Here is a 27975-nt window from a genome sequence, read left to right as displayed (position 1 = left end):
AAAAATTAAATTTTGTTCAAAGGAATATTACACGCAAGGTTTATCCCCAAAGAAGCACCCCACTTGAAACTAGTACCCAGCTATAGGGAAACTGCTGTACACACTTACAAGCATACAAATATAATTTTGCAGAGCACTTTCCAATAGAGAATGCAAGTTGATAGATTGTAGGTTGAAACCTGTACCCTCTACACATAGACTTTAGAAGTTTCTGTGTTGGCCATTAACGAAGGCATTTGGTTTTCATGTTTAGTTTCTGTTTCGTAACGCACAATAATGATCACAAGATATTGAAGAAAAGTGAAGAGCTGCCATTGTTGCACATTTAGATATTATGCTGCATAGTAGCATAAATGAAGATAGGTCAGTTTACATGTCATATAGTGAGCTATTTGCGGTCACTTAATGGTTATGACTTGTTTGGTGATACGCTTACAGCTTATCACCTATTTGCATTTGTCATAAATCTTCCGTTTTATCTTTTTTCTTCTTTCTTTCTGACGTATTTTGTCAACGCAATATCTCTACAATGACTTGACCAATTACTGTAACATGAAAGTTTCAGTCATTTGATCTCATGTCAATATATTGATAAAGAAAACTTGTCATAGCATTAACTTATATGCGACGTCATCTAGGCGCCATTTTGTGATTTAGAGATGATGTCCAATGATCAATCATACCGTTGTAACTAAATGTCATATCTTTATCATTTTTAGTGGACAAAATGTTCATGTGACGGCTGGTCTTCTTGCACAATACTTGTTAGGTTATCATGACATGCGCGTATGCCATCTTAAAGTGACGAGTTTCATATCTCGTGTTGCTTTTCTAGTATACATAATTATGTAAAACTATCGATCTCGGCATTTATGTCATGGAATCAACTACAATTAAAGGACTTGATTTGATACTTCTCTTGACTTTTGTGTCAGAATAGGAAGTTATTATAGTTTGTTTTGTTTGTTTTTTAGTACTGGAGACTAATTATGCATTTTGGCTTTTTATTCTAAAGTGTGGGTATGAAGTATATATTCATTCAAAATTAATGTAATCTCAAGACGTATGGAGAATAGTTATTGACCTATATTTACATATCGTACGCAATTCATACAACAGACTTCAAACACTGCATAGTTTAGACTTTGAGGTGCATGTTCAGTACTAAAAGTATGTTAGGACCTCAACAGAAGTGGACATTGATGGAGTCACTTTGCCTGTAGCAATAACTAAAATCTTGGAAAATGTAATAAAAGTATCAAGGGAGCTACCTTTGAAAATAGCACTTCATAAAGTCACAAAAATATCATTGCAGGGTGCATGCTACTGTACCCATAAGTGCCCGCTGAAATATGAGTAGAGGTACGCTGTAGCTTTATTAAGAGGGTGAAGTGTTTTGATTGAACCATTATGAAGTATATTTTTTAGTGATGGATTTAGAGGATGAGTCTGATCCTGCCAAAATGAAACGGGAATCTTCTGCCTGTGGACAAGGAGAGGTCAATATACCAGATTACAGTCATGCCAGAGACAGCCAGACACATTCAAGCAGTCTTCAAAAAGAATTTATGTCCCCCCCCCCCCAAGTATTCTCTGCCCTGTGACCCACCTTCACACTTTCTGTGCCCAATGATCCCTAAGTAGGCAACTCTTATTTTGATGTTCCTCATTGGATTTATCCCATCATGCCTGAGGGCTTAACATGTATTTTTTTGCTTCATTAATCACTACATTCAACATCCTGTATCACCCTGCATCGATGACGGAGATAAAATGTCAAATGCAGGAATACAGTCATTCATCATAATCAAGTTAATTTCATATAGGGCCTAAATCAAATTACTTGAACTTTCATCAGAATTATTGAACGACACAGCATTTAAGATTCTGGCTCCTAGATGGGTAAAAATGGTACATGTATCTACAGGCCAAAACGTAAAATGCTAAAATTATTATAAGGAGAGACAGAGGAAAAGAGATAGATGTGTTCAATAGTTATACACGATGCATAGTATGATACTAAAACATGGGAAGAGAGGTATTGATTAGTGGTTGATTGATTGTTTGATTGATTTAATCAATTGATCAGGATAGATCTAAAGGCAAAGTAGATGGGGTGTTACTACATGTGTAGTGTGTATAAAGAAGGGGGATTTTTTTGACTGCATCACTTCCATAGTACAGGGTAGCACAATTACCTTGTATCGTAAGATGTGTCACATGTACTTTAACATGGCCCATAATGTCAGTTGAAATTGCTCTGCTATTTGTGGATGTGACTACCAAAAGGGAGCTGAAACGTGATCATGTTTTCAACCCAGGAAGCATTTACAATAAGTGCCTCAAATCTATGGTCCTGTTTGATTGCTTCTTTGAAAACACCATCCACTGCAGGGCTGTATTCATGATTCATACAGATTCCTATTACACATCCTCAGAGGAGTCAATATCAAACTGTGCATTTGCTACAGACGGTCATTCCTTAGCATATAATCTGCACGTGCCCCCAAATATTGCAAGTTAATTTCACAAATATGCCCTCTCCAGCCAGCTGAGTGATATACATCTGAATCTGATTTCCGTTCCATCCCAAGTGCGCAGCGCAATTAATTCTCGATTGCTGTGTAGGAATGCGGGAAGGTGCATGAGCATCCAATTTTGAGATGATTTCCTTCCTCCAGTATTTTACAATTAAACCCCACTCCCTGGCTACAGCATCATTTCCTCATCGCTGTCTCTACTCCGGATCCCGCTTCCTGGGGGCTGAATGCATACTGCTGGTTCCTCCCAGGGCAATTTTGTTGGAGAAGTCATCCCACTGTAATTGGTCGTTGAACTCTGGGAGGGCCTTAGCCATGTCTGGTATTGGCCTGCATGCATTGCATTATCAGTGGTTTTGTGAATGAAGCTTGTTGAAACTGGTATAGTTGATCAATCAGGGAAATATCTCCATCACAGTGTGATCGAAACTTTGTACAGCGGTACCTGTTATAGATAATGCAGAAAATTCAGAAATATTCAAAATACACATGTATGTGTCACTCAAATTTTGAAATGTACCTGTGTTGATTGTGCTATTGTTTTTTTGTTTTGTTTTGTTTTGTTTTGTTTTTTTTACATTGGCCTTTCAAATGAATGAAAGAATTAGTGATGATTGTTCCAGGGACAGTTGAGGTTATCACTTGGATGCTGATGTATCAATGCAGTTTAGAAAGTTTTGTTGTGCTGCAGCACTGTAAGCACACCCAGTGTTTCTGCATCTACTAGATTCCATCCTTAAAGGACAAGTTCACCTTAATTTATGTTTCACTTTTCTGGCATAATACAAGAGCACTTGACTTCCCTCTTTCAGAAGGCGGGAGAAATAATATTACCCTTAACATATGTCGGTAACGAGTCGAGGGAATGTGTACTTTTCAACACCAAAAAAATTGAATTTGGTGGAATTCTCTTTTTATTTTCTTAAAAACCCTTCTACGCATGTGGCATCACAAACTGTAGTAGTTGTTTCTCAACCAGCTATGGCAGCACTTAAACTTTGAAAAATCATAACTTTTGAACAGATAATTCAATTTTCATCAAACTTTCACGTAGACATGTGTAATACATATATTGCTGAACGGTATACATTCACTCAATCAACTCATGTATGCTAAGGAAAACATGTCCTTAAATCACACCCAGTAACAAAGACACATGGACATGCTTGCACAGAACCCTGCAGTTGATCTCTAGGGTCCAGACATAATGTCAATGTACACTGTAGTAACTTACCAAACTCCCGTATAAGGTATAGTATACGAATAATTTATGAGTTGTGAGTGCATTAGGGCACGAATATAGCACGAGGCGCGAGATAAGCCACTGGTCTATTCAACAAGGCGGGAACAGAAATTGAGGAAAAAATGCTGAAATGAAAATGAAAATTACTCGACTGGGCATATGCGGGCACTAATCTGATATATCTATCAGTAAAGAATTATACTTGAAGATTATTACATGTTAGTTTCATTTGGGGAAATTAAGTCGAAAAGTGATAAAACCAGCTTTCCAGGATGATACAGTTTTAAACATTTTCACATAATACAGCTCTGATTTACACTTTTACGCAAATTTCTGAAAGGAATTGATTTTTGTTTTACATGCTTTATTATTAAGTGAAATTTCATTTCATGTAATAAATAGATTTATAAGCAAAATATAGCCAACATTATGATAATGTTCAAAATGAATCTTCAGATTGCCCAGCAAGACGGCGGCTTGGAACATCGATCATCAAAGGCACAAGTGCACCGGTGGAATTCTTTTGTACATCAATAGAAATCTGACAACTGTTTGAATAAATTACAGCCAGTTGGAACTCCATGTATAAAACCTCCTTGGTATAACACACATATAAAATACACACGCATACACACATTCAGCACACACCACATGTGCACAGCATGTACAATGTATGATAATGAGCTTCAAAGGAGACATTCTAATTTTATGTCGAGAGATGGTGGAAAGACGTGAAATCTTTCCTCCCACACAAAACCTGAAAGTGGCATGTTTATAGTTGATAGGCACTACATTCGTGGCATGCATGATGACATCCTAAAGATCACACATGCTTCATACTACAATGTACATTTGGCAGCATATCCCTTTTTCTGTCTCTTTTTTTCTTTTTTTACATGATGTCAATGCTTGGGTTTGCTTGCAATCAAACCTTGTATAGGACAGTATGTGTGGATAGCAATTGTCAAATTTGCTGGTTTCCAGTGCATTGTTGGTGCCCACTCATTCATAGCAGGCATGTCTACAGTTCAAGATAAACACAGCCGTGTTGGTGATTCTGTGGCATTGTGTAAACTTTCCCACACTATGTCAAGATTTTACGCCAACTGTCATGGCAAATAACAGTCCTTTCTTTTCTCTCTCCCTTTCCAATCCCACACTTGACTCTTATTCCATGGCAGGGATTCAGAAAATCCTTGTCTTGAGACCGGACAAGTCAACAACAACAGCAACAAAAGTGCTAGAATGGATAGTGCCACCCTCAACCGCTTTTAAATTCAGTTTATATGCCAAGTTGTAAACAATGCTTTTTATACCTTCCATACCTTGACTTAATCTCACACACTTCGCCACACATTTAAAAGAAACACTCTGTATGACAGTGATTAGAGTGCACATACATATAATGTATATATGGCATTCAAGAATGATTCCCCCCCCCCCCCAATCTGTGAACCATTAAAGTTTCTGGGGCACTTTAAATACCAATGGTTATCACTGATACAACATATGACCAATTAGTGTCAAACTACTGCTGTGTAGATCTAGAAGAAATAGACAGGTGCTGGAATATTCTTGAATTTTATATCGTAATTTCGTGAGAGATTACGTCATATATGAGATCCCGCTAGTGCGCGCGCCACTCAATTCGTTAGTCGCCGCCATCTTGCTAACACGCGAATTTCTGTGCTCGGAAAATTCGCCGGAATTGCACTTGAATATTCAAGTTTTCGTTCGAGTTGGATCGACGTAATAGCGAAAGTTACCTCTACGGGAGGTTTTGCCAGGTTTTTTCTGGTTTTAACGATCATTCTTCAGCTGAACAGCAACGGAATTTATGTCTTCGACCAACGTTCCAAACGTGGGCGGCGCAGCCGCACCACCGCTGCTGACAGCAGTCGCGTCCCCGGCAGCCACCGGCGGGGGTCGCGGAGACCAGCACGCACAAGAGTGCAAGCAGAAAACTGCGACAGCCAAAGGTAAAACGCCTACTAGAGCCGGCAAGGCAGGTACTAGTAATAGTACTACTACAACAAGCAGTGCTAACCCTAGCGGTAGTACCGGTGCAAACAAAACAGTGAAACCACCTGCCAAACTGGCCTCTAAAGTTTCAACTTTGGAAGATAGACTCGGCAAGCTTGAAGGCCAATTAGCTGTGGTTGTTCAATTTGTGGAGGCACAGTCGGCAAAGCAGACACCAGCCCGTGAAGGCGGTGGCAATGGAAAGAGTATCAGGACTCGTTCTGAATACTCCCCTTCAGACTCGGCAGATACTGACTGCCATTATGATGATGAATATGCGGCACCATTTCTGGGCCGAGATATGGATGAAAACTCTGTGATTATCCAACCAGGTCAAGGGGATAGTCGTGATGACAAATTTGATATTGAAGAAGGCGAAGTTCCCCCTTCTGTAGTGGAGAAAGTGCCAAACATTGCAGCCAAATTTGCTGTGGCTGAGGAAGTTGGTCCCCCCATTGACCCAGAAATTGCTAAGTCTACAGCCTACCTTCTGACCCACCAGCTCGAGCCCAAAGTGGTAGATGAAACGATCACTAAATACCCCATTCCCAGCAACTGTGAGCTGGTGGATGTGCCGAAAGTCAACCAAAGAATCTGGAATGGGCTACCTGCCTTTTCAAAGACACGAGACCTCAAATTTCAGAGACTCCAAAAGAATCTCACGAGAGGCATCAATGCCTACATACATACAGTGTCGGCACAGGATATCACTGAACAGCAACAAGATGCACTAGCACTTCTGTGCAGTGCGAATTTCGAGCTAAATTCCTTGCGTAAGGAATTCATGAAACCAGACATTGGTTATCAATTCCAGCATCTCTGCAAGCCCTCTACCCCGGTCTCCAAATTCCTTTTTGGTGACGACCTGGGAAGGCAAATGAAAGACATAAGAGATGAACAAAAAGCAACTGAGGGTGTCCTCAGGAGTGAGCATAGCAGACAATACAAAAAGCAGCGTTTCAGCCCATATGACTATGGCAGGAGTGCATATGGCAAGGGCAGGAGCAAGATTACATCAGGAAGCTCAAATTTGCCCCAACAGTACCGCGACGCGGGCTGGACTACTTCTCGTGCAAGTACAAGTGATGTCACTAGGCCTACAGGTGCAAAAGGACCGTGGACTGGAGCTACCAGCCATGCTTTTTTAGGCCAGCGCCCCAAGGGGAGGGGGAAGCCGTCGGCTCCCCACACCTTCACACATCCCAGCCAGCACCAACCGCACTGCGGCAGCAAGCAGGGCTCAGGGATGAAGAGAGCACGATAACCTCCAGTTCAACTGACGAGGTAAACATGACATCTGATTCTAGTGATTATGCAAAGCTATGTCATAATAATGTAGAACCTATGGTAGGAGGTCGACTGAAGCAATTCCTCCCAAAGTGGCGCAAAATTACTTCAGACCCACATGTGCTAAATGCTGTAAGTGGCTACAGGCTTGAATTCAGTAAAGAGATGGGTTCACCATCTAGAACTAAACCCCCTTACCTTTTTCGGTGTAATAAAGCCGAAGAGGCTGATATTGATCTTGAAATTTCTAAACTCCATGACAAGGGAGTAATCGAACCGTGCCAGATGGAAACTGGAGAATTCGTGTCTAATATTTTTACACGGCCTAAAAAAGACGGGGGTACACGCGTTATCCTAGACCTGTCTGATCTCAACAAATATCTCCAGTACCAGCATTTTAAGATGGAAAATATCCATACTGCTATTGAACTCATTTCAGAAAATAGCTTCTTAGCTTCAGTCGACCTTCGGGACGCGTACTATACAGTACCTGTGCACCCAACACACAGGAAGTTCTTAAAGTTCTCCTGGAAAAATCAACTTTGGCAATTCAAAGTACTGCCTAATGGCCTGAGCACGGCGCCAAGGTTATTCACTAAACTACTGAAACCTGTATTTACATTACTGAGAGAGCAAGGGCATGTAGTAATTGGATACCTTGACGATGTACTCATTATTGGAGAAAGTGAGAATCAAACATTGCAAACGGTTTTTGAAACCACTAGCATCCTTGCACAACTTGGGTTCTTGGTACACCCAGAAAAATCAGTACTATGCCCCACTCAAGAAATACAATTTCTTGGTTTCATTCTCAATACTCAGGCCATGACAATTCGACTGCCTGATAACAAATCAGAGGAAATACAGTCCTTGTGCAATGAACTTATGCAAATGGCAAACCCCAGTATCAGGCAGGTGGCTAGAATTATCGGGAAAATGGTAGCATCATTTCCCGCAGTCCAGTATGGACAGCTCTATTACAGGGCTTTAGAAAGGGACAAAATCAAAGCACTCAAAATGAATAAGGGGCATTTTGACAGAAAAATGAGCCTATCTTTGGAAGCAAAACAAGAGCTGCAATGGTGGACAGACAATGTGCAGTCTACTTTCTCACCCTTACGACACCCTAAACCTATGCTCGAATTGTGCACGGATGCCAGTGGCAAAGGCTGGGGGGCATCTGATCATACCACCCATACAGGGGGTAGATGGAATGAAGACGAACTGCAAAAAGCCAGGGAGAATAAGATTAATTATCTGGAGACCCTGGCTGCTGGCATGGGACTCAAGTCCTTCTGTTCTAATTCACAAAACATTCATGTTTTGTTACGGCTAGATAACAGTACTGCTGTTGCGTACATTAACAACATGGGAGGCATTAAATCCCTTGACTGTGATCGGGCAGCCCGAGAGATTTGGCAGTGGTGCGAAACTCGTAAAATTTGGGTCACTGCAGCACACTTGCCAGGAAAGCTGAATGTGGAGGCAGACCGCATGTCTAGAATTTTCAATGACCGCACAGAATGGATGCTTGACCGCGCAGTTTTCCAAGAAATAACTTCACGTTTTGGGACACCAGAAATAGACCTATTTGCCTCCAGACTTAACAAGCAGGTAGAGAACTATGTCACATGGTTGCCCGACCCACATGCCAAGGCTGTTGATGCCTTTACTCTCGATTGGGGAAAGTGGTACTTTTACGCATTTCCTCCTTTCTGCTTAGTTGCTAAGTGCATTCAAAAAATCAAATCTGATAATGCAACTGGGATACTAGTAGTCCCAAAATGGCCAAGCCAGCCATGGTTTCCTCTCCTAAACAGGATGATGAATGAGGAACCACTTGTTATTCATAGGAGTGAATCCTTACTAACATTGCCAGTTTCTAACACTCCTCACCCACTAAACACTCAGATTGATCTTCTTGCTTGCAGGTTCTGTGCAAGCCCTTCAGAGATGCGGGATTGAATGCACGTATAACTGCTGTAATGGCCTCCTCTTGGAGAAAAGGGACTAAAAAACAGTATGCAGTGTACATAAACAAATGGAAAGCATTTTGTGACAAAAAATGCAGCAACTACTTGTACTCGGATGTTCAAGCTATCCTGGAATTCCTGAGTGACATTTTCTTCGATAAAGGGGCAGGTTACAGTGTCATAAACTTAGCACGGAGTGCTCTATCTTCATTTGTGATTCTTCGAGATACTATGTTTACAGTTGGAAACCATCCCTTTATCCAGAGGTTTATGAAGGGAGTCTTTCAGCTACGCCCACCCAAGCCTAGATACATGGAAATGTGGGACGTTAACCTTGTTTTCAATTTTCTTCGTTCTTGGTCGCCAGCGCACATTTTGGACCTGAAAAAGTTGACGCTTAAATTGTGTGTGATTATTGCATTAATCTCAGCACAAAGGATTCAATCATTACACTATCTAAGCTTGGATGGTATGGTGTTAAGAGATAATGCAGTCACCTTTCACCTTCATGATCTCCTAAAACAGAGCAAGCCTGGAAATTACTCACACAGTGTCAAGCTCCAGGCATACCCGCCAGACAGGAGACTTTGTGTAGTCAGGTACTTGCAGGAATACATCAGCAGGACCCGCAGAATCAGAGCTAGTGAACGGTACCTTTTTGTTAGCTACAAGAAACCGTATCACAGGGTATCATCTCAAACAATCGCTCGCTGGATTAAGGAGGTTTTGGAGGCTGCGGGTATTGATACAGAGATCTACAAGGCGCACTCTACTCGGGCAGCGTCTACCTCCGCAGCCAATAAGGGAAATTTCCCGGTATCTAAAATACTTGCGCAAGCCGGTTGGGCCAACGAAAGAACCTTTCGCAAGTACTACAACAAGCCCTGTCCTGCTGAGAAAACCTTTGTAGAAACAATTATCAAAAAATAGACTGTGAAGCCCTAAGATTTGGGCAGACATGTCTTGAACTGCCTGAACTTGTGAACTCTTGGAGACACAATATCTCTGCAGCATTCAACCTGAATGAGATTTGCAATGGAACCTCTTGTAAGGTATGCTTCCTACCCCTTTTCGGGGGGGGTTGCCTCGAGAATGTAACCACTGGCTTTGAAATCTCATATATGACGTAATCTCTCACGAAATTACGATATAAAATGGAAGATTAAACGAGAACTTACCGTTTGAAGTTTAATATTAATTTTATGAGTAATTGGAGGGTGAGATTACGTCCCACCTCACCCTCCCCCAAATTTCAAACGGTAACTTAATCTCTCGTTATCTTCCTACATCAGTGGTCACATTCTTGCTTCTAATATTGAGTGGCGCGCGCACTAGCGGGATCTCATATATGACGTAATCTCACCCTCCAATTACTCATAAAATTAATATTAAACTTCAAACGGTAAGTTCTCGTTTAATCTTCCATTTCATTGAATGCCCAGTACATAATTCTAGTGACAGTGGACAACAGGGCAAATTTGATATGAGAGTGGCAACATGAATTTTTCTCATCTTCTCCTGAAGGGAAACATACGTAGGTGACTAAACTTTAGAGGGTGCAATATAAGTTTGCAATGACTTCAAAATGCAAGGTAAAAGAGATTTACATATAGATGCTACGGTGAAAAATAGACTGCATGTACCAAAACTCAAAACTCTTCTTTTGAATTGTGCACAAATGTGGATGATGATGATGAACAGCTTTGTATGTAGCACCATCTATCTGTATAATATTCAATGGTGCCCGGCTCTCACAGAGTGTCACACATCATTCACAAAGTTGCTGGAAAAAAGCAGGTCTTCAGTTCAGATTTCAAGGTCTAGCATTGAGTTTGGTGTGCACCAAGCTGTCTGGCATGTGGAGTTATTGTGCTGTGTAGATACCATCTACAAAAGCCATTGATTGTATTCTTCATTTTATCACACTCTATTGGATTGCATACCTAGAATGTGACGTCCGCATTATATATTTGGAAGCAGCTAGCGGAACAACTGAATAGATAATGTGTTTTGATGACTTGACTGAGTGCTGGATGGTATTGCAGCCTTTTACCTCAAGCAATTAATTTACATCCATTGGACAATATAACTAATCATCTCTGTTTTTGACCTTGCTCTTTTGCAGAGAGTGGAGAATGGTGACTTCAACTGGATTGTACCAAATAAATTTCTGGCCTTCAGTGGACCCCACCCAAAGAGCAAGATTGAAAATGGTAAAAAAAAAAGAAAGAAACACACACACAACAACAAATATTTACAAAGAAAAAGAAAAAGAAAAAGAAATCGAGATTGAGTTGTATCATCCCGATTATTTCTTGGTTGAATGAGGACATGAAGGAATGGAAGTTTGGGTGCAGTACCAACAACTGAGAGTAAATTTGGATGTCTTTTTTTTTTCCAACTCAATTTCAAAGAGTCATAACCTTGGGTCATATTTTTACTTAATTATCAAAGTGCTTTTTCATGATGGGACAGTGAGCTTCAAGGATACATGCAAACTATTATGCATAGAAAATGTTGAGTTGTTTGTGTTGGACGCTTTGAGATTGTTTTGAATGAGGCAGAATAGTGGGTTACAAAGCTAGAGTACTCCTTTTCCATTGTGTACTGTCTTTGCCATGTTGCAGCTCAGTATCCAGACTCATCTTGGGTTTTTTTTTCTTCTTTAAATAATTATTTACCTTATTCTTTACCCAAGTTACAATAAATGCATTCATAGTCAAGTTGGGGAGCACTTCCATTATTTACAACACTAGAGCATCTTTGTTATCCACTCGCCTAGTATATGTAGGGGCTTATAAGTAAAAAGACTTGTAAATATATTTAAGTATGCAAATTGAATTAGCATGACATTTATTGGAGCTTGATCAGCCCTCAGCCTGGAGACTAGACTAACTACTGACATACATTAACTTCTATCAGATCCTAACATCAAGTCCTGAGAAGTAATAGGTGACTCTCCATGTATCCATTAAACGTCTTTCTTTGTGATAGGCTATCCCTACCACGCACCCGAGGCATACTTTCCGTACTTCAGAAAACACAACATCACAGCGATAGTCCGGCTGAACAAGAAGATCTACGACGCCAGGCGGTTCACCGACGCCGGCTTCGACCACTACGATCTGTTCTTCATCGACGGCAGCACGCCCAGCGACGCCATCCTCCAGAAGTTCCTCACATTATCAGAGAATGCTGAGGGAGCCCTTGCAGTCCATTGTAAAGGTGAGGCTGGTGTGATGTTCTTATATCATGTATGTGTGATGTCTTCTCTAACACTGAGTTGTATAGGGTTCAGTTCAACTGTGTAATGGCAGAAGTTCATGAGATATATCTATTTGGAAAGTCAGTGCTTGGGTGATAACTTCACTAGCTCATATATTTAGCCAAAGTATTCATTTTTAGTTTGTGGGTAATGAGCACCAGAGGATGATTCTGACATATGAAACAAGCAAGTGCCCAGAGGGGATGCATGTATACACATATGTCTAGCCAAAAGTTAGGCTACTTGTAAATCTACAGTCAAGGATTCTGTAGTATAACTACGACAAAGGGTCTTGCACGCTTCGGGGACCCCCCCCCCCCCCCTTCATTTTAACCCGTTGAGGACAGACTGACTTTGCTACAACATGCATTTCCCATTGACCCCTACTGGAGTATACTCGGGACTCGTCTTCAACGGGTTAACTGTCTTAACACATACTCCACTCCTCTCCAACCCTTCCTGAAGGACACAGGGGTGGCTACATTCGCATTATATGCAGCCTTTTGAATGTCATGTCTGCATCTACAAAACTTTGGGATGAGGGTTGATTGATAGCAAGGAGTGGAGTTGTGGAGGAACGTAGCCAGACAAAGACACAAGAATTAATGAGTAAGGAAATGCCAGTCACTAAAGATAGCTGAACCAGACTGAACAGCTGGTCTTCAGCAATTGAGAACGAAAGAAATGGATGGAGAAAGTTGTATACAGACAGGAAAAGGAAGAGGCTTCGGAAAGAGGAGGCACTGACTAAAAGACAAAAAGGATGAAAAGTTGAGGGATAGAGAAATAATTGAAGAAAGAGAGAGAGGAGAGAGAGAGAGAGAGAGAGGTGGACTGGAGAAATTAGCTTACAGCTGAAAAGAGACTACTGCAAAGCTGGGATTCCCCATGATTGCATCATGGGGTATTGCTCACGAGTATATATTTGCATACATCACACTTTCTTAATCTTGTGTATTGGGTACTTTGTAGTATTGATGTCCTACCATATTTTAGTGCTGTGTGATTGCTCAAATCTCGTGTGAGATAGTGCACTTCATGGTAGAGTGAGTAGGGTCTTGTTTGCACTTGGGTGAAATTGTTTTTGACTGGTTAGGTTTAAAACAAGATCAGAAACACTTTTGCATGTGCATCATAGTGTAGAAAAGTGTTACAGTTGCATGAAATTGACATCTCAATTACCCTCAAAATTAGAGTCAAACTACTGACTCTCAGCAATGCAGAATTCAAAGCTCTTTGATAGAAAAATGGTCATAGCTTGAATTGTAACCTGAACACTTATTATTAAGAGGCATAACTGATTGGATTTTCAGAGCCCTTTGATATGCATGTGACATAGTTTTAAAGATCATGAAAGGTAACATTGAAATTATTACTGTAATCATTTTAGAAGACCATTTTAAAAAAAAAGTAGTGATAATTGTAAATTACAGATTTGATGTGTCAGAAGTTTGAGTTATGCTGTATTACCTCACATAAGTTGCTTAATACCTTACACCAGGTGAAGGACAGGGTAACTTGACGATCTCGAGGGAATCATAATTCCCCACAACCTCCGTCAACTCTCTGTATTTTCTCCAGTCATTAGGGAAGCATTAGATCACAGATGAGTTTTACAGAGCTAATGTAGTGACACAATTTGATCATTACGAGGCTGAATGGCTGTGTGATTAATGCACCGCGGTGTAATACCCGTACATGTGTGCCGTGTGTAGCATGATGCTCAGCAGTAAATTCAACCTCTGCCCGAGTGTGGGAAAATATACGGGCATCTATTGTGCATGTAAGCACATACAAAATTAGTCATGATACTAAATTTGATAGTGTCAGTTTATTTTTCCTCCTAGTTTCGAGTAAATATGTGAATAGAAACATTTTGTGTTTATATAAGTAATACAATATTAAGTGCCATGTAGTAGAATTCCTCAATATAACAGTGAATAGATGTCAATCAAATAAAGAATGTGCAAGTATCGCTTACTGATGAAAGATTTCCATTCTCAGTCTTGTTTGTAATCATCATAACAATGATGTAACTTATTTTTGAATGACATGTAGTTGAAGTGATACTAAAGTCGTCTGCCACGTAGGAAAATATGCTTCTCCCCAGTCTATTCCTTATTTTGTTTCCAAACTCCATTTCTATTCAATTGTTGACAGAACCTATTTGTATGCCATACTCTGCCCACATGTAAGACGTTTGTAGGGGTGCAATGTAGCATCAAAGTATCTTTGCATGTTTCTGACACTGTGGTAATGTTGCCTCTTTTAGTTTGTTGGTTACCATGGAAACTTTCTTCATTGTTACCGTCTATGCTAGGTGTTATTCGTTTTTCTTTGTAGGCTGTTATAGGTCATGATCAAAATAGGTCAGAGTTTCTGGTTTCCTTAGGGTAAAATCTTCGTAATATCAACAGCTCTTTTGCAGACATTGACCTGAGAAATTCTCAATAGTTTATCGCTTGGAATTAGAAATGAATCTTTCCCTGTGAGTAGCAAGGCATGGAACTTGACCGTCATGTTTATATCTAGTGGCAGTCCTGGACCTTAATATTTAGAAGCCAGCACACTGGCATCCACTGTATTGCAGTGTTAGAGGAGAATGCTGGGCATCACCCCATCGGTGAGAAATCTTAAGAGAAACACCCATTGATTTTGATGTGCGAAATCAATAGTATAAATCTCTCTGAACGACCTTGTATGTGTTCTCTTGGAATTCCTTGTATTGTTTCTTTTGTTTGGTCACCCATTCTCTGAGTTGTGTATTGTGGTAACTCGAAATCCAATTGGTGTGATATGGTCACTTATCATTGCATTGCTTAATACTTGGCAATACAAAGAATACAAGTGTGTTTCTTTCACTGGTCCCCACGGAATGTACATGTACAAAAAAATATAGGCATAAGTCCCACTGTAAAGGTGGGCAAGGTCCTCATAATGTATTGAAACAGGAAAGGGCCCCAGTACTTCATCAAAACAGGCAAGGGCCCCATACTTTATTAAAACAGACAAGAGCCCATTCATTTTTTGAGTATTGCCTGACAATAAGTTGTAGCTGCCCTGTCGGTCAAATGGGTGCTTAAAGCACCCTGGCTGTTATTACTTTTATTTCCACTAATATTGGATTGTGTATTTTGCTATATTGTAGTAGATACTAATCTGAAGTACCACTGTATTGAGATAAGAAATATTACCTTCAAAGCCAGACTATGTCATCAGTATAAACTTTAGAACTTTATGCTGCAGAGTTTATTCCAACAATGTATTAAGACCTGTATGTTACCAAGTTTGCCAATAATATTTAGGTTGTGATTTATTATGAAAACGGGGAGGTGACCATCGTTTATAAGTGATAAGTGAACAAATAAATTGGTATATTGTTGTAAGCCCACAACTGTTTAAATTACTTGAGTAGAAGATGCATGGGAATCTTCCACAAACGATAATGTTATGTATTCTATGTAGTATGATTTGGTAGTCTCGTTAAGGGATGGTGATTACAAAAAGTTTACACAGCAGAGAACCTCTTGTGCTGTTTATCAATTTAATATGTATTTTACACAAACTGGATAAGAGCTAGTAATTTTTTTTTGTTATTTGATTCACAAATAGCACACAGCATGCAAAATTTGTGCGAGAAAACCCTGCAAAATATAGCGGTGACAGTAGTGTGTCTATAACAAAGTTCTGTGATGAAATGCAGAGATTGAGGGGATAATGCAATGAGCAAGGTTATTCTGTAGTTTGGTCATTTTATCCGACTTTGATGATATACATCAAAACTCTGGATGACATTAGAATTTTCCCTCCTTTTTTTCTTTGGTTGCCATGGTTTCCAGCCGGCCTTGGGCGGACAGGCACACTGATAGGCTGCTACATCATGAAGCACTACCGGTTCACGGCGGCTGAGACCATCGCCTGGATTAGGATATGTAGGCCAGGCTCTGTCATTGGGCCTCAGCAGCACTATATGGAGGAGTGAGTATCCATACAATTGACTGATTTACTATCAAATGTAGTCAAATTTATTATTGTTTCGTTTATTTGGTCCAAGTAACAAGCTTTCCCATTAAACTGTTCCTAATGGATAAACTTCAGTACTTGGTATCCATCCTGTATGCATTAATCGTTGTAATGTTGGGCAAGCCTTGGGCAAACTTTCTGGTTGCCAGGAACAATCCTTGTGTAAAAGATATGCATGGAATTTGAATGTGTTTGTAAACGAGTCTATTTGGGGTTTATTTATAGGGATGATATAACTGTAGCACATGAAACAGTATAAATTCAAACAAATCAGAGCAAAATGTTGACATCTGTAAATGATGTACGGTATTTTCTCATGGTTATGCAACAGTGATACCGCTGACCTTGTGCCATTCAGTTAGACAAAGAAATGAATGCCCCTCTTCTTTCTTCTCACTGTTAAAAAGGATAATCACTTTTTTCAAAGACTCTAAAGCAGCTGTGAACCTCTCTCAACGTAGAGTCATTGTTGCGAATTCATGTAACTCTTGATGAATTTGATGTAGGGGATGCATTTTCTCCTTTTGTAATCAGTTTCTTGAAATGGAATTTTTTTTAAAGAACAGCATGCACTCCAATTGATGATTTTTGAGGCAATGACATCGCATGTAATTTGCTTGTATGGTTTCCACTTACATTTTGCCCCTAGTGAAAACATATGATACTATACTTTGTAACAATTTTACAGTGTGAAAAATTGAGCAAAGAAAATGGGATTCCTCAAATTGATGAAATTCTTCCGTCGAGATGTTTGTCAATCAGTTGAAATGGGATTCCATCGGGAATCCCATTGTGTGTTTACTTTGAACACAGTGATCACAGTGTGCTTACTTTGAATGAAATGTAATTCTACTACTGTTTGATTTCACACTTTTATCAAAGTCATCTGGAATACAGTTTTCCCTGTTCTGTCATAACATGCCTTAAATCTACCCAAAAAGAAACTGGAGTACAAATATATTATCTCTCTGAAGCATGGGAATGAAATCTGTGTGTTCTGACCTTAGCTTGCTATAACAGTGTGTGTAATTGTTCTTGTGTGTTTTTCTCCCCCCCCCCCCCCCCCCCCCCCCCCAGGAAGCAGGCCAGTATGTGGGTACAAGGTGACATCTTTAGGAAGAAGGCTAGAGAGGGACAGGTTGCAAATAAGAACAGCGTGTCGAGGATACTCAGCGCTGTGGACGACATCACCATCAACGACAACGACCGGACGATGCCGTACGGGGTGAGTGGAGGAGGGGAGGGCATATTCAAACAGTGGAATACTAGTATTCACTCTTTGGAATTCTAATGGAATCTTGATTTATTAATTTGTGTATTTTGAATAAATTATTACTTATTTATACTGTTGTAGGACCCCCAAGAATAGTAGTAAGTATACCACTGATAGGCTAAATAAATGAATTAAATATATTGAACCAAAGAGGGGGTTTCACACTTTAAACGACAGAATGCATTGTGGAATTACATATATATGTGAAACACATTTCTAAATGCGTATAGAGTTATGGAGTGTTCATGCACTGATATCAATTCTCTTCTTCTGACTGCTAACTGCACATGACATTGCACTTTCCATTGTACAGGACCTAAAAGTGAAACACCATTCATTTGCTGATCTTGTAATCCAGTCAGAATAATTATGTTGAAATAAATAGATATAATAGCTGCCTCACAAACTTTAATCTGTAAATCAAAATATGCAATGAAGAATACACTTACACTTGGCAGTATATAACTATGTGAATGTACCATGGAGAAAGTAATAATGCAGTCATGCCAAACTCCACCCCTCAGTCACCTTACAGATGTCAAACCATTCAGAGTATAAACCTGCCACCCGTGATTACGTACAAATTGATGGAAAAGACCTCTGTAGAGACCATGTTTTGGAAAAATGTGATGAAACTTTGCTTTCAGACCCATTGAAGTTATATTGATAGCATACACATTTCGGCACACGTTTCTGTATATGTTTTTAAACCAACAAGTTCTTAAATACGTGTGAGAGCCTTGAACAAAGAAATTGAAATGCAGAATAGGGAAAGCAAGCTGGAAAGAAGATGGATGGGCAGAAATGAGAAGAAATTCAAATGGAGAGAGATGAAGAGATTCAGTGGAAATGCTGAGAAAAACATCCACACCTGAAAGAAAGATATACTCAGTTGATGGATCTGTAGAAAGATGAGGAGACAGTATGTAAAACGTCAAAGCCTTCAGATGCAAGCTGTTCCAAGAATGTGCACCTGGCATAGAACGCTTGCAACCTTGGTTGCTGAATAGGTGCATTTTATAGGCAATGTAGAGAAATGTATGGTGATCTGTAGACCCACATTGGCAAGGGCATAGGACTCGGCAGGGATCCACACAAGCGACCTTGTATTACAAAATCAGCAGTAGGTGGCATGGCGAACCTTCCTTTAGTTAGGTCACATTTGGAAAGAAGAAACAGCCAGCTTTGAAGTTATGCATACACTTCGTAACTCGTCAAAGTGGGAACATTCCTAACCCACTGAAATAAATGAAAAAAAAAAATTGTAGGAATTTACTTCTGTGAAAACGTGTTGTAAACTGAGTGGTTCATTGCTGACTCAGTTAGGCTTCATGTTTTGTGCACACAAAAGGGGATTTAGAAATCCATTATGGATTTAGAAATCCATAGCAACCACTATGAAGTGTTTTTCAGACAATCCTGGTACTTGGCATATTCATTAAAGCACACTCTATTCAGGATTATCGCAAAGTGTCAGTGCTACTGATGACTGTTTTTGAAAACTTGCAAGGATTTCACGTTTCTCGAGGGCAAAAGATGGAGAAAAACAAAGTAAGAAGAAAAATGTGTCTAAAAAGCCTGTAGAATCTTCATCCATATTCATGCTTCCAACTTGAGGGTAAGATGCAAAAAGGGATCATTTCTTCAGGAAGTATTATTATGGGACATCAACATTGTTCACCGTCTGTAAAACATGCTGTTAGATGTGACCTTTCAGAAATTTGTAAGTAGTGTTGGCATGGTCTCAAATGCAGATTGCATAATTGTGTGAGTAAGGTCTGTGGTGTCTTGTTGAAAAATAGGTAGGGTTGAAATGAGGACCGTAGAAATCTCTAATATGACACATTTGTAATGAAAAACTGATCAGAGACAGGCTTGGCAAGCATTAATGCATTACAGGTATTATTTGTGTCTGCGTATGTGTGTATAAAGAGTTTGCATTTTGTGTTTGTGTATTTCTTGAAAAGGAAGAAGTGTAGAATTAACGCGAGAAATGGAGAAAAAAACAAGACAAATGTTTGGTCCCCGTCTGCATAGTTTAAACCCATTGAGGACGGTTTGATTTTGCTACAACACGCATTTCCCATAGACACCTGCCCGAGTATACTCAGGACTCTTCCTCAACGGGTTAACTATCTGTTACACTATGATGAGAGCCGCTGTACAGAGCGAAACTCCTTTGATCTCATGCACTGTCTTTTCCTCTCCTTGTGCCATTTTACCCATCCTTAATCATCTTCAGCCACACAGGATAGCATCTTCAGCTTTGTGGTACAATGGAAAGTAATCCATACTTTATCTATTCTGACCAGACCAGATATCTTCCATTCATACTCACCCATCCACGCCATGATATAGCCCCAGACTGGGCCCTTTGAATACAAGCCATTGATCTTCAGTGGTGAGGGAACAAAAGCAGACAGGTGCTTTATACCATCCAAGCGGGCGCCTCCAACTGTAGGGGAGGGTCAAGATGCCTTTGTTTGAACAAAGGAGAGGGGAAGATATGTCTTTGGTGCATCCAGCCTTGAAGAGTTAACTCATGCATAACACCTGTGGGGAGTAGTCAGTGGGATGACAGCACTGACTGCCAAGACTGAATTATTCTGAGAAATGGATGCACACATGTGCATGACATTCATTTTCATTTTACCTTGAGAAGGGGGTAGAGAGGGAGGCAAAGCTGTAGTTGTCTAACAAACAAGCAGAAGGGGTGGAGGTGGGGTGGGGTATGGAATAGAACACTGCTGTACCCGTCCAAATCATGTATTGAATTTCCCCAACTGACATTACCACACTAGTTACTCCATACTCCTGGACAGCGTTTCCTAAAAGTTTTCAGCCCTGACAAGTTGCCAGTTTTTGACAATGTCAGTAAAGTTCTTGGGTTTTGATCGGCTGAGAAGTTCTGGTCACTGACTGTAATACTATGGTGATTTTCAGAGACTGGCAACTTGTCAGGGCCGACAAATTTCATGAAATGGAGCCCTGCAAGATCCTTCTGATCCTTCACTATTCTGCATGCAGAGCAAGGCCTTCTGTTTTTGACCCCACCTTGATGTCTTGATGAGATTGAGATATCAAATTATTCATTCTGTTTTTATAAACATCAAGTGACAATGTCACCTACTCAAAATTTTCATCTTTCAAAAATATTGCTGCTACTTACATTTGGAATATGTGAATAACTTGGGCAAAAGAGAGATAGATAGAGGCAGAGAACACTTCATTTGATGTACAAATGTCATGTCAAAAGTTTTTTCTTCAGTCAGTATCTCTGAAGTGTTTTTCTCCTGACTCCAGGAATGTTTTGAGGTTTGGTTGGTCCGCTCGGGTGACAAGGGCTTTAATCTCCCATGTAGCTGTAGTTTTGAATTATGTCCTATAAAACACCAGTTGCAGTTTGCATGTGTGCCATCTTGTGGGAGTTACATGCCTGTTGTGAGTGATTGATTCATTATTTCCTGTCATGAAATATGATCTTTGACCCCCAATTTATGGTAATGCACACTGCTGTAGGAACAACAAGAACTAAACCCTGAAAACAAAATTTCACAAATAAAAAAAAGAAAAAAAAAAGTTAGGGAACAACTTCACTTTATTTGTTATTACCTGCATCTGTCACAAGATGCATAATACCTGGTAACACATTTTGCTTGAATTGATCAATGTACCACCTGCAATGAGTTTGCAGTTATTCCCAGAGTAGATCAGCAAGATGATGCTACCCTTGACCTGTAGTACTAATCTTTCCCATGTGGATGAACGGACAATGATGCACCACCATGTGAGCCTTGTCCGTGGTGCATCAGGGGCCTATAAACGCCAAGTGGTAATTGGCAAAGTCTGATTGTCATTGTGACCTTATGCCATGTCATCCTTTGCCTTTGTCTCCATAGCAACCTGGCGAGTCCTACAAGCTCCGCTCCTCCATCAGCTCCTCGCAGACGATGACGCAGGGCGACAAGCTGCGGCAGCTCAAGGTTTCAAGGAAGGCGAGGTCGGCGACCACAGGAAGTCTCAAGTAAGAGAGAAGAAGAAATATAAACCAGACCTTGTGTTATACTTCTTCCTCAAAGTAAATGCAAACCTGTCTCCAGTCATCATATCTCTTTTTAAAAGCACAATCTTCGTCACACGTTTTGTATTTTCCTTTCATGTCCGGTTTCGTGATATTGCCATGTTGAAGTGTGGCATATCTTTCCTTTCTTGTAAAGTGTGATTTTATGTAATTTTATGTTTTGTATATATATATATATATATTCAACACATGTACAATATTGCAGTTGAAAACAAGAAACATAGTCAATTTCATGACAAGTGAAATGCAGTGGTTCCTGATAACCCCACCCCAACACTTAGTGATATGAATGCACTCACAAAGAAACCAAAGTCTGTTTATTAAGGCTTGACTAATAAATATTGATACCTTGAAATTGATTTTTGCAAGTGACATTAAACTATGATTTATACTGTGTCCAATATCCAAAGCTGATGCTACAATTAGCTCATTTATAGCTCAGTGTTCCATTAGATGTCTTTGTGATATTCTCATGGCATATTTATCGCGGCATTACCTGCAGCTTTCATTCAACCTTTTGAGTGTTTTGAGCTCTGATTGGCACGGAAAAAATATAACAACATAGCTTTGTACATGTACACTCTGTCTAAAGTCCCTGACACAGACAGTGTTAATTGATTTGGAGACTCTGTTTAGTCTGGCATATGTACAAATGTTTTTTCTTTTTAACCATCCTGGTTTTTCCCACTCCTTTCTCTCAACCTCTTCTATTCTCTTCCTCCTTTTCTCATCTGTTGCTGTTTCCTCCTGTTACCCCTAGGCCTGGGAAAATAATATTTGTGGGCCTGGGAATAATTGGGAAGAGGTTACATCTCGGCAGGTAAAACTCTGGGCTGCATTACACTCTATGGCCTGAATTCACGAAGGTGGTACAATCTTGTCCATGGTTTAAACCATGAACAAAGACCGTGGGGCGCCAAGGGTCACATGGGATATTTTGTTATGAAATCAATCATTTCGTTAACAACATTATCATTTCATTACAAAATTCGTTGGCGAATTTACTGATTTCGTAACAAAATATTCCATGCGATGCTTGGCACTGCATGGTCTTTGTCCATGGTTTTAACCATGTACAAGATTGTACCACCTTCATGAATTCGGGCCTCTGTGTACCGAATTATAGTAATAGAAATGATGATGAGAATAGAAATAACAGTGATAATAGAAATAGTGACAGTGATGAAAGTGGAAATTTTCCTGCACTTTGCACAACAGAAAAAAATTTCAGCATGCAAATATTTTTATCTTATACTTTGATTCCACAGAATTAAAAACACGGTCTGTCTTTATCTTATCTGACACAGAGCGAAAAATTCCCACACTAAAATGTCCGTGTTTACAGTATGGCGATAATGATAGTGAGAACGGTAGGAATAATGAAAGTGATGATGTTAGTAGTAATGATAATGGTAATTATACAATTTGTTATTATGACCATGAATATAATGACAGTGATATTAGTGATAGTGCACATGTTTTGCAGAGTGCATATTCCCATGAGTACCCCAACATGCTCAGACACCTCGGAAGAACTGTTATAGAGAAAAGAATAAGAGAGAGAAATGAAATACAGCAACATGACAGCATGGTTTGGAACTAAAAATCAAAGGGTACTTGTTTGTTCTATTATAGAATCTTTTGGCAATAAGAAATTAATACTGACTTGCTCCCACAATTTATAACCGCATTTGTGATTGTGATTCTGAAATGCGAAAATTTGTATTGTTTACGTAAGGATACAGTGGAATTTGATACTTACAAGCAGGAGTAGCATGCTTCAGTGTTGTGAAATACAGAAATTTGTATTGTTCACTTAAGGATACAGTGGATTTGATACTTTACAAGCATGAGTAGCATGCTTCAGTGTTCTGGATGTTAGGAGTATACACATTCCCCTCAGTGGTTTAGTTTATTCGATTTCAGACCAGTGGTACTGAAAAACAACTTATGAAATACTGAAATATCATGCATAATTTGCTAACAAGAACAGTTAGGCTGTAGGTCTTTTGAAGTAGTACTGATCTTTGTGGTTAATGAAAATGTGAGGTCAGATATGTAGTCACCAAAATATAGATGATCTTGAATAGACGTTGTTTCTGCACTTTTTGGCTCATATCTTGTGAATAGTGTCTTAGATTTTGTTTTGAAAGGTTAGGCAAGATTTTAAAATGCTTTTTTAAATATGATTGCCATTCAGTATGACAGGACTCAGTGTTGTGATGTCAGAATAATTCTGAGAACAGCCCAAAAGAGATTCCTTTTTTGTCTGTTAAGTCAAGATAAATTAATGTACTTCTTCACTTTTATCTGTGTCTGAACTTGTGTGTGCCCCCAAATCTCATAGATAAATACCTTCAAGTCCATTCATTATCTCTCAATACCATGTGAAGCCCAGTCTTTTACTCTCATTACTTTATTAATCACTCCGATCTCGTCTGCCATGGCTTATGCTTCCTCCAGTGGCAGTATCCCATCACAACTGAATACTACAAGCCTCTCAGTTGTTTCATCCATGTTGTTTTTTTTTCCCCAGGATGGAGGACGGTAAAATCCACACAAGGTCAACCACGCAGCCCATCAGGTTAGTATTGATTTGTTGGTCAGTAGTCAGGCCTACCCAGTGTAAAGTGTCTGGTGGAATACAGTGAATCTTTGTTGGTGGGTGTGCTTATGATTGGCTGTCTGCCCTGAATGTGCAGAATTCAATTTTAGTTGACACCAGTCATTTACTGCACCATGCAGTGTTTGGCACTTAATGACCATGCTTTTTTTTGATTAAGTGCTGCCCACTAATCACAGAAAAAAAGAAAGAAAGAAATTATGTGAGAAGACAAAATACTGATAATTTTCAGAGATGTTGGTGGAAAATATGTCAGAAGAAGAAGAAGAAGAAGATAGAAGGCTTTCAGTCGTGGGACCAATAAAATTGTGGCTGCCCATTCATTGCTTAATAACAATTTTAAAAATGAGTTAAGCACATGACAGTTTTGATAGTGCTGTGCACCTGGGGAAAAGGGACAACTTATTATTATTAATATTATTATTATTATTATTTGTTTGCTTTGTGTGTATTGCTCATTGTTCACCAAATGTTCTTTCTTTCTGTGAGGAAGATACTCCAGGAATAACACTTCAGGTCACAAGATGTGGATAATTCTCACAATATTCCTTGTGTAAACTGATTCGTGTGTTGCACATGTTTCTAATTTGATTTGATGGCCAGTTTCTAATTCGATTTGATGGCCAGTTGTTAATGGGCTATTGGGAATTTGACGTTCTGTAATAGCATCCAATTTTATTTTTGATGCTTTTAGTTTCTATAAGGGTCATTACCTTTGTCTAATAGCAGTTATTACTCTCTTATTACTTTACATCAAATCTTCAATTCAAATCCATTACAATTGCTGACATTGATGCTTTTCTTTTTGTGTACTCACATCTCTTGCAACGCTCACTCTGTTATATTTATGCCCTATGGCAGCACAAAGTATTCAGAGAACTCATAAATTGAATTTTGTGAAATCATGCTTTGATTTGCTGTTATTTTTTCCTGTTTTGAACAAAATATTTGATTTTGATAACAGTCCTCAAGTTCTGCGCACTTTTCTGAGGTATTGTATTTTGCATCTCAAGTGTTTGGAAATAATTTTTCTCGTTTGCATCTTGAAGTATTCTGTCACACAACACATTACTGACCCTCACTCTTTTAACTCACCACACTCACTGAAAATTAATCAGCAAGTGTTGATTGGTAATTGTAGTCTTGATGTAGTAGAGTGATAAACTGCAGCCAGCCTCACTGACAAAATGCTGAATAAAAGTTAGATCAAACTTGCTAACAGGCCAAACTGCCATATGTGAGAAATTTTGTCTATGCTCAACTTACAGTTATAACATTTTCCTGTCAGTGAAGAGGAACGGTGTAAAATTGTGGAATTCCATTTGTAATTTAAGCAGAGTTTTGAATAGAATTACCCTCAAAGAGTAGATTTTCAGCATAATAGTGGTAGTAGATGTCAAGTAATGGAGATCATTCCATGAGAGGCACAGTGGAGATTCCTTTAATAACCATTAATGATGTCGTTAACAAGATAGTTATATGTCAATACCATCTTCTAAAGACTTAACAACCACTTGTAAGCACAGTGGTAATGGGTGTGCTAAGTTAACATGATACGTCTCTCTCAGCTGAGCACCCATTCTGTTTACTTCCCAGCTCAGTGTGTCATTAGACTTTATTCTGCGTAGGACAGGGTTACGGATGAAATGGAAGGGACCTAAAATCTCAAATGAGTTCTTGTTCGACTCTTCCTGGAAAAATATCCCAATTTTATTTCAGACATAATGTCAGACATAATGTCATACAGGAGTGCTTACACACACATTTATGAAGACATGTTTGCCTAGAACAGAAATGATTACTCAATATGCCGTTGTACAAAGAAAAAGCCCCTTACACACACACACACACACACACACCAATACAAGACAAAACAAAGCAATGCAATAATGTAAGAAAGTGAGGAGATTTAGAGAAGTCTGCGTCTCTACTAAAACTACATTGTATATCTTATAAAGCTTGGGAAGGATTTATCACTAAAAGTAGAAATTATCTTGCTTGTATATTTCTTTTGAAAAGGAGCGATAGTGATGGTTACGTGACCAGAGTCAAATTATAGCATGTAAAAAGAAAAAATGGATATTCTGATAATGCACTAATTTTGTCATTGAACAGAAAGTACATATTTTTGTTTAGCTTCCTTTATTTGTATGTAAAGATATTGATATATGTGGTGTATAATCTATATATCTATCAAATTCTTGCATGATGTAATATGGGATCCTGGGAGTTGACTGTAAGAATCTCATCCCTTCAGATTTACGCTTAGTTGAATCTGAGTTTGGGCTTCTGTTTTTCCTAACAGAGAGTTAAGAAAGACAAGAGTAAATGAACGGGAGAATGTTATGTTTGAATAGTCTTGTTATTGATTGAGTATTAAGAGTAGCATGCAAGTGTGTGCTAAGTGTTTATAATATAAATGCATTTTGTATACTGTTAACATATATACTCTCTTTCTTGCATTTAATAGAGATTTTAATGGAGAGGGTGATTGTTTCTGTACACTTGAAGAAATAATGTCTTCTACTTTCACTACTCCAAAGTGACCATAAAATTCTAAGCATGCCTTTGATGTATTTGAGATCTGTCATTAGTCACCCATAGGTTACTTGTAATCCCCCTTTGTTGGAATGCAAGTGTGTGATGTGTATTAAATTGTACAATGTCCAGTCCTAATATAACTAATGATGAACTTTACTCTGGGTTTGGAATTAATGTAGTCTAGCGCTAATCAGTGTACCAGAACTTACAATAGACAGTTTCCCTTTTGACAATATTGCATTTGCTTTCATGACAAAAGGCAGACACAGTAAGTAAGTTATTGCTAGCCACTTTTAAATCCACAGACATTATGTTCCATGTCACATAGCTTTCTGCTTCCAGTGAACATGTTTCTGACATTACAACACACTACCAGTATGTCAGGTGAATATCAGTATGGCCTTATTTGCTCATTATGAACGAGAAAAATGAACAAGAAATGGTACAATATGTGCATTTGAGTTAGTACTTAATTCTTGTTACCTAGTTTCATGACCTCATGGCCTCAATTGGTGTTCGTGAACAGGAATTATCAAGTAATATTTTTGTCTGGAAATGGTTTTGCAAATGGCATAACATGAATATTTTTTTTTCTTACACCCTCCCCCATTCCTCAACCATGCCTCTCACTATTTGTTAATTCCCAAACATACCTTAAAACCTTTGTCCCCTTGTTGATTTCATATACCTTCCAACATATACCACACACCCCTCATTGTATCATCTGTACATCACTTATACCCCTGCTTCCCTTCTGAACGATGATGTCGCCATGGCAACAGGAGCAAAGCAAGTAGTAAAAAGTAAGAATGAATGTTTGGATTGTCACGTCTAGATTCTGCTGTGGTATGTCACAAAGGGCAAAAATTGTTGGTTGCTGTGCAAGTTGTAAAAGTTTGCTGCTTCATATTAGAGCATGTTGCTTTTTGAGCCTTCATTGTTTGTTTAAACTCTGTTGTTTCTGTATGCATTTCATCGCTGGTTTGCATTTATCTTTGCTCTACACATTATTGACATTTTTTAAATTTAAGAGAGCAAAATTGTATATTGCCACCAGAAAAACAGTATTGTCACAATTTCTGTACCATTAACCCTAAAATGGCT

The 27975-nt window shown here is 39.2% G+C and overlaps 1 protein-coding gene across 1 annotated transcript in view; it reads left to right on the top strand.

The window, feature by feature from the left end:
* The window catches only part of LOC139741645 (dual specificity protein phosphatase CDC14A-like), a 78254-nt gene that overhangs the window by 35158 nt on the left and 15121 nt on the right, over nucleotides 1-27975 (top strand). Inside the window, exons 5-11 of the mRNA XM_071652228.1 lie at nucleotides 11191-11278; nucleotides 12060-12290; nucleotides 16170-16308; nucleotides 17431-17578; nucleotides 21526-21650; nucleotides 24244-24291; nucleotides 27654-27674. Coding sequence (XP_071508329.1) covers nucleotides 11191-11278; nucleotides 12060-12290; nucleotides 16170-16308; nucleotides 17431-17578; nucleotides 21526-21650; nucleotides 24244-24291; nucleotides 27654-27674 — 800 coding nt within the window. The remainder of the gene's footprint in view (nucleotides 1-11190; nucleotides 11279-12059; nucleotides 12291-16169; nucleotides 16309-17430; nucleotides 17579-21525; nucleotides 21651-24243; nucleotides 24292-27653; nucleotides 27675-27975) is intronic.

The sequence above is a fragment of the Diadema antillarum genome, unplaced genomic scaffold (genome assembly GCF_040938485.1).
Source record: "Diadema antillarum isolate AM-2024a unplaced genomic scaffold, OU_Dant_1.0 scf00000031, whole genome shotgun sequence".
Classification (NCBI taxonomy): Eukaryota; Metazoa; Echinodermata; class Echinoidea; order Diadematoida; family Diadematidae; genus Diadema; species Diadema antillarum.
Note: the sequence above shows the minus strand (reverse complement) of the source record. Positions and strands in the feature narration are given on the sequence as shown.